This window comes from Lacerta agilis, chromosome 16, assembly GCF_009819535.1.
Source record: "Lacerta agilis isolate rLacAgi1 chromosome 16, rLacAgi1.pri, whole genome shotgun sequence".
Lineage (NCBI taxonomy): Eukaryota > Metazoa > Chordata > Lepidosauria > Squamata > Lacertidae > Lacerta > Lacerta agilis.
Window position 1 is genome coordinate 39,273,143 of NC_046327.1, and position 7,978 is coordinate 39,281,120.

The following is a 7,978-nucleotide window of genomic DNA, read 5'->3' on the forward strand; positions in this document are numbered from 1 at the left end:
ATGGCAGAGCATTGAGAATTTTGACCAATAAGCTCTCACGGTCATGGCTCCCTGCTTGAGCGCTAGCAGCTCCTGCCTGGCCACATCTTTCTCGACCGAGGATGTGAACATCGCATCCATAGCATCAAAAAACTGTGTAAGGTCCTGCAGAGCAGCATCCTCTGATGCAATTAAAGGCCTGATCCACGCCCTGGCCTCCGCCTCCAGGTGAGAAATCACAAATGCAACTTTCTCCCCGTCATTGGTGAACTCCGCCTCCTGCAGCTTCAGGGCATACTTTATCTCAGTCTTAAAATTCAAGTAATTCCCGGGGTCCCCACCAAACTTGCTCACCAGCGCCCCCAACTTACGGCCAACCGGTGCCTTCTGCCCCCCCTGGCTCAGCTGCCTGTGTTCCTCCAGACGCGCGCTGAGCCTATCGGCATGGGTCTGTAGCTCACCATTCCTCTGCTGGAGCGCTGCCAGCTGGTTCTCCCTCTCTTCCAGTCGGGCGTTAACCTTCACTGCATAGGCTTCCAAATCCCCCACTCGTTTCTGCAATGCTGCAATCTGCTGGGCCGCCTCTGCCATCCCCTGCTCGTCCGTGCTCATCGTCTGCCGGTAGCAGCCAAAAGATAAGAGGCAAAGGGGAAAAGAAAATAAAACCTCTCACAAACAGCCAGCAGGGATTCCTGGGATGCTGTAACGACGTTCAGTGGCTGTTCATGAGTGAAGCCAAGACACAGGAACTTCTAAGCTAAGTTCTTTATTGTGCTCAAAAAATGTACAGTGAGAGCAAAAGAAACACGTCCATTCCTGACTAGACAGATCCCAGGAATAACTACTTCCTGTTCCTTGCCCAGCAAAACCAGCGTGGGATCCGATGTGGACCCCTCCCTTCCCTGCTTCTGGGCGTGGGAATCTGATCCTCCCCCCAGCCTTCCCCCCGGCCATAAGGCTGCTTCATCGTCTCGCCTCTACCCCTCCTTCCTGCTTCTGCTGGCGTCTCACCACTTGAGGAATGCAGGGGGGAGGAGGAGGAGGAGGAATCTTCGCCTTGAGAACTCTCCCCGCTGGAATATAATTTAGGAGGATCTCGGTAATTATAATGCTCTTTCGCTTTCTCCAGCAGCCCTGGGGGGGGGTTCCTGACAATTATATACCTTTATGCAACAGGCAAAAACGTTCCTCTTCAACTAGGGCTTTGGCTACTGGTAATTAATATCCTATATTTTGTTAACAATAAATAAAAAGTTGGTTTTTTTTTAAAAAAAAAGTTCTGTAGTTATATTATGATTTTCAACTGAGCTAGTTCAGTGTCCATCATGAAATGCAAGCTCCTCAGGTGAGGCTCCTGCAGGTGTGAGCCAGCCCTATAATAGGCTCAGGTAAGGCCTTGTGAGCTTGTGTACTCTGGATCCCAACATTTTACTTCGTTCTTATTCCCACAACTGGTTGCTTTCTTTGCAGCTGAGGGTTGCTGAGACTGAAATCAAAGACCTTCAGTCCGAATTTGAAATGGAGAAGATTGATTATTTGGCCACCATCCGCCGCCAAGAGCGGGAGCTCCTCCTTTATCAGCAGCTACTGGACCAGGTGCAGCCCCTCATACGGCGGGACTGTAATTACAGCAACTTTGATAAAATCAAACGGGAGTCCACGTGGGATGAAGAATCAGGCTGTTGGAAAATCCCAGAGCCTGTCACTCAGAAGACCAGTCTCCCTGCAGGTAAGAAGAACAACTCAGAATTACCATGTTTTATTGGTCTGGTTGCCCATTCATATAAAATGGAGCAAAAATTGCCTCCCGGGATTTTCATGTGGGTTTCATTCACTTCTTAAGGATTTCTTGGATATCTTATTTCCTTCATGGTCCCTTCTACTCTGGGACTATTTAGAATACTTTTCGCATCTCACCTTCATGCACAGTGAAATCAGGAACAGGCTTCAGGCTCATGGACTGGGAGCTAAGCAAGATGTGTGGTTGGGTTGTGGATCTACTTACTGCGTTCAAAATGGAGTTCTCAGAGTAGGGGAGCCAAATGTGACCCCTTCCCCCACTACGCTTTGTTCCTTCAAGAGTTTTTCTCCCTGCCCAGCTCAGTTCTGGTATGGAAACCAGCTGGAAGGAGAACAACTTAAAAACTGCAGAATGCAGTGAGGTGTTGCTTCTCTAACTACAAAACCCCACACGTGCTTACTCAGAATTAAGCCTCATTCTTTTGCTCACAGGTAAGTGTGGAGGGACGCGGGTGGCGCTGTGGGTTAAACCACAGAGCCTAGGGCTTGCCGATCAGAAGGTGGGCGGTTCAAATCCCCACGACGGGGTAAGGTCCTGTTGTTTAGTCCCTGCTCCTGCCAACCTAGCAGTTCGAAAGCACGTCAAAGTGCAAGTAGATAAATAGGAACCGCTCCGGTAGGAAGGTAACCGGCGTTTCCGTGCGCTGCTCTGGTTCTCCAGAAGCGGCTTAGTCATGCTGGCCACATGACCCGGAAGCTGTACGCCGGCTCCCTTGGCCAGTAAAGCGAGATGAGCGCCGCAACCCCAGAGTCGTCCGCAACTGGACCTAATAGTCAGGGGTCCCTTTACCTTTAAGTGTGTACATGACTACAGCTATACATCAGAAAATCCCTATTGGTGCTAATGGAGATTTCCTCCCAATGCAAATAGAAGCTTCAGATGAAGGATTTTCCTCAGGAGTGCTGGATAGAAGGAAAGGGTTAAAACCCTGCCTGCCTGCTGTGATCCCAATAATAATCACACCCACCCACAATTAATGTTTGCGCATATATATATATATATATATATATATATATATATATGATGCCTTAAATGCTCCTTGCTGCCCAGGGCTCCTTTGGGAGAAAGGGTGGATCAATAGAGGGTTTATGAGAAAGAGACTAAACTGCTCAAGCCTTAGGTCAAAATATGAGTCCTGACCAACCAATCGACATTTGCCCTCTGATTGGCTCCCACCAATTAAGCAACAGCAACTGTTGTTGACTAATGAACGGATGGAATTTATTGCAGCCCCGCTTAAAAAATGTTTAGAAAGCAAGCTGTTAAATAGGCCTTTGTAAATCTCTGCACATATTGGATACTGGCCCCAGAGAAATGAGCCACCACTGAGGCTGAGAGCCACCTTTACTCTTTCCCCCCCATAGCAGTTTCATCGTTGTCACAGACGAAGGCAGGCAGGAAGAGCTCATCATCGGAGAACGGGGATGCAGCAACAATGGTAAGCTAAGGAAGGGTACTTGGGCAATACTGAGAATGTTACACAATGTGCGCATAAGAAATGATCCAGTGTGCTTCACTGGCATGGCAGGGCTCCTTGCTGCTTTCTGCATAAGAGCTAAAGGTGAAACTTCAGGGGATCCTGTTGAGCCCCAAGCTGGTTCACACACTGCCTTCATAATGAGGGGAAAGAATGAAACTAATGGCCTACAGGTATTAGGGGTGGGGGCTTGAATGCAGGGAGGGTTTAACTCCTGCCTTCTTCCAGCAGCCAAGGCAAAGTTGCAGTAATGGCGGCAGCGGCAGCAAGGAATTGGCCTCATCTCCTGCATTCTTTTCTTTAGAGTATAATATGTAAATCAGTCCCTAAGTCAGTGTGGAAAGCTCAGACCGGCTAACTGGGAGCAATCATGGTCATGGTGAAGCAAGACCTTCTTGCGGTGTTAATGCTGTGAACTCCTCCATTGCAGGCTCAGGTTGTGGATATGTGTAAATAGGACACCACAGTCTGTGCCGCACCTCATTCCAAAAGAAACACAAACTCTGGGTGAATCCCTGGAATCTCACACTGCTCAGAGATTGGGGTGGCGTGCAACAATATTTCCCAATTTTTCATGTTTAACCAGAGTGTATACATTCTGCAGTGCTGTTACTCCCCCAGAAATTAAATGAGAAGTTAAGCTCTTTTACACACAATGGCTTTTCATAAGATACGTGTAATTAAGCGCTCAACCCTCTCATTTATACCCCATGGATAACTTGGTCTGGATTAGATTATTTTTCCAAGGCTTTGCAACCTAGTTTTTGGACACCAGTGTGGAAACTAGACAGAGAAGTAAGTGTAGTTCAGCAGGTTAAAAGGGGGGCTGACATGTCAGGTTCCAGCCTCAGTTTCCCTCATGCGAAAAGGTGAACAGTAGTGACCTCTTTAGGTTAAATGATGACAGACTGGTGACTGCTTGGTTATGTTCCCAGCAGGAAGAAGACCGCTATAAAGTGATGCTGAGCAAGAGTGATAGTGAGAATATTGCCAGTAACTATTTTCGCTCAAAACGAGCAAGCCAGATTCTCAGTGCTGACCCCATGAAGAGTCTAGGTAAATGCATTCATGTGTTCTTTCCTTTTTTTCAAAAGGTTTGCCTGACTTCTACATGATACCCAACACTTGTACAGTACTTTTAAGGTGTCCTAAATGTTTCTGAAACATTATTTCAGAATTCCTTACAATGGAGGCAGGGACACTCCCACTTGTGGGAGGATCTTGGCTCACCAGGGGGTCCAGTTTTGCCTGCACCAGAACCACCTGTCAACAGAAGAGTGCAAGGCCAGAGTTCAGTTCTGCCTTGGCTGCAACTGCCTATTCCCAACAGGGAACAAGAGCTTGCAAGCCAAAACATTATTTCTTCCCCTCCTCCCCATCAAGTGACAGGGAAGGGAGGAAGAAAGGTGCCTTTTGCAAGCATTGGCAGGGGGCAGGGGGAGACCCAACTGCTGCTTTCCCCCCTCTAAAGGTAAAGGGACCCCTGACCGTTAGGTCCAGGCGCGGATTACTCTGGGGTTGCGACGCTCATCTCACATTACTGGCCGAGGGAGCTGGCGTACAGCTTCCAGGTCATGTAGCCAGCATGACTAAGCCGCTTCTGGCGAACCAGAGCAGCGCACAGAAACGCCGTTTACCTTCCCGCCAGAGCGGTACCTATTTATCTACTTGCACTTTGACGTGCTTTCGAGCTGCTAGGTTGGCAGGAGCTGGGACCGAGCAACGGGAGCTCACCCCGTTGCAGGGATTTGAACTGCCAACCTTCTGACCAGCAAGCCCTAGGCTCTGTGGTTTAACCCACAGCGCCACCTGCGTCTCTTCCCCCCTCTACTAGACTTCTAAAGTTCAAGGTTGTAGCAGCTAAGCAGGCAGACCTCTAGAAGGATTAGCCCTGTGCACTAGAGTGCCAGTGGGGGAGTGTCCATGCAGTTCAGGTCCCCCAAGGCTGCAAAATACTTTGCAGCAGCACACAATCAGCAGGCTCCTTTTTCAGCAGCCTTTGCCCCCCCTCTCTCCACTCTCTACCCTCTACTTCCTTTTTATGTGGATAATGTTGAGAGCCTGCTCTGCAAATGCCCACTGTAAAAAAAAGCAGTACCTTCAAAATCTAAAATCTCAGTCTCTCTCTTTATTTCCCCCTCCAATTCAGTAGCACCTTGCAGATGGCATTGCTGTGGTGCCGTGTAATTGACAGGTGGGTGGCTGCACCCACTTGTCAAATTTGTCCCATGAGACCAATCATGATAAGCAGGTTTCTCCCCATCCCTGCTCTGCAACAACCCAGGATGATAGGCCAGGAAGTATTATTATCTCTGTTTTGCAAATGAGGAGCTGCGTTGGAGGGACTGGCGCACCTACCAGTAAGTCCATGACAATGCTCACTTCCAAACAACTGGTTTATTGAGCATTCATCTTGATCTGTTTGCAAAGATAAAAAAATAAATTCGACACCAACTAAGTTTGTTCTTGGTATGAGCTTTCGTGTGCATGCACACTTCTTCAGATTGAGGTTGCAAAGAGATGAGCTTGCATCAAGTAATTGCTATTTCCCCATCACGTTCCTTATTGCTATAGTCTGATTTTGCAGTAGTTCTGTTGTGCAAAAGCACCAAATCGGCATTCGTTTCAATGTGAATTTGGCATCATGTGATTGAATCCCACCCAAACAACAGTCTGTAAGGGCCCAGTGGCAAGACTGAAACTAGGGACTTACTACTTACCGGTAATAGTTTCCTGGATGGCACTGTACTTACTACACAAGGTCAGGCCTTATGCTGCAGTCCTACAGTCATTTAACTGAAGTTAATAGGACTTGCTTCTGAGTAAACATGGTTAGGACTGTGGTGTTAGTATGTCACCGTACCTATTCCATATCATCAACACCCTCAGTTATTATACAAGTATCTAATATGCACACATACACAATAGGCAATGTACAGGGTTGTTGTTTTTAAAGCGTGTCTCAAAATCTTTAAAAAGCATAGCCTCAAAATCTTCCTATATACTTAACAATGTAAGGCTGTTGATGATGTAGTTCATGTGGCTGTCAGGAGGCGAGGGCAGGTGGACTAGGTCATCTGTTTGATCCATTTGCCAAACCGCTCTGTGAAGCACCTTCCCCATCCATTAAACATGGCTGCAGAGAGCTTTAATGGAGGGGAAGAGGAGGTGCATCAGAAAACCGCCCTCTGAAGGGGGTTCAGGTGAGCTGTGAGAAGGAGGGGATAGGCAAGGGGGGTGAGGTGGAGAGAGGGAAGTTGCAGGGTTGGCAAATGGCTTGGTGAGTGGAGTGAGGTGGGACCGCAGCCCCTAGTATTAAAAATATTTATGCTAAGTGATGTATAGGTTTCTCCAGGGAGATGTAGTTTTTATGTTGAAATTAGACCAAGTATCTCAATGTTTTCTCTCTCTCTCTCTCTCTCTCTCTCTCTCTCTCTGTGTGTGTGTGTGTGTGTACGCGTATTTTTGTCCTTTGCAGCTTCCCATAATTCTCCCCCTTTGCTGAACAACAATACCTCCATCCTGACTTCCAGCCTGGCACCTATTCCCCCTGCCCAAACGGTGGAGATGCCCCAGCCACGTCCCTTTCGTCTCGAATCTCTGGATTTCTCCTCTCCTTCAGCCAAGACAAAGCGCAAGAAAAGCCGGAACAACCTGAGCAGCGGCGACCCTCTCTGACTGTTGTGGTTGTTGGTCTGCTTGCAGTTCTCTTTGGCCATGCTAGTCAACATCTGGACACCCTTCCTTGACCCCCATTTTGGGGACCATAGCTGCTTTTCAAAGGGATCCATGGCTTTTCTTTCCCTTTGGGGGAGAGTGAAAGCAATTAAATGCTGCTTCCCACAGACTATAGTGTGGTCAGCCCTCCATGTTGAAGGTGGGGCTGGTACCTCTCACAGTTGCCTATTCCTTTGCCATTTTGTAGTGACCTCGCCTTTCGGTCTACTCTCCCTCTCCCAATCATTGAAATGCATGGCAGCAGGAAGGGAACTCAACAGAACAGAACAGATGGATTAAGAATTCTTGGTGGTGGACCTTAAGATTCTCCAAGTGTTGCCTTTTGTCTTCCTAAGTGGGCAGAAAATCCCAAAGCCTATTTAATAGCCTGTAGCATCACTGCCCTGCCTGCTTAGCTCAGTTTAGATCCTGACTCTGCTCTCATTTTGGATTTTGAGGGATTCTGAAGCAGACAGACAAGAGGAGAAGGGAGATCCATTCTACACTCAAGAGCAGAATAGTGGCTGAAGGGGGTTGAATTTTGAGTAGTTGAGAAGAATAGTGCTCAAAGCAGAACCTGCACAGTTTAAATTTATGCTGTGCATTAAGAGCCAGCTGGGTGGGAAATGCCTCCTGGGAGCTGTCTGCCTGTCAAGCAGCATTAAAGGGGGTGCTGAGAGTGCTGAGTAACGCTGTGAAGCTCCACTGTCAATAGAGGCAGGGGGTCAGAGAAATGGTGGGTATGTCTGTCCAGCTCACGATGCCTGGGCTTCCCCAGAAGCTGGACTCCAGAAGCTTGCTGTGACTGCCTCCCCTGGCAAATTTCATTGCAGCTCAGCTGCATTCACATATAGGGTGTTGGGGGGGGGGAGCTTTCAGCTCTTGTGATGATTGGGGGTGGGCAGATAGACAGAGACTACATAGTCATCCTTTCCCAGATCATTGCTCTTCTGCTCAGAAGGCACAGTACGGTTTTTCTACACCCCATTGTTTTTGGGGACATC

The 7,978-nt window shown here is 48.1% G+C and overlaps 1 protein-coding gene across 5 annotated transcripts in view; it reads left to right on the forward strand.

The window, feature by feature from the left end:
- Positions 1-7,107, forward strand: part of KIF17 (kinesin family member 17) — a 36,025-nt gene extending 28,918 nt beyond the window's left edge. For 2 of the 5 annotated variants that reach the window (XM_033173701.1, XM_033173697.1), the window contains 4 exons: positions 1,450-1,708; positions 3,145-3,218; positions 4,193-4,313; positions 6,736-7,107. In XM_033173701.1, coding sequence (XP_033029592.1) covers positions 1,450-1,708; positions 3,145-3,218; positions 4,193-4,313; positions 6,736-6,935 — 654 coding nt within the window. In that variant the 3' untranslated portion in view covers positions 6,936-7,107. The remainder of the gene's footprint in view (positions 1-1,449; positions 1,709-3,144; positions 3,219-4,192; positions 4,314-6,735) is intronic. The other 3 variants (XM_033173699.1, XM_033173700.1, XM_033173698.1) reach the window with 3 other exon arrangements.
- Positions 7,108-7,978: the final 871 nt, after the last annotated feature.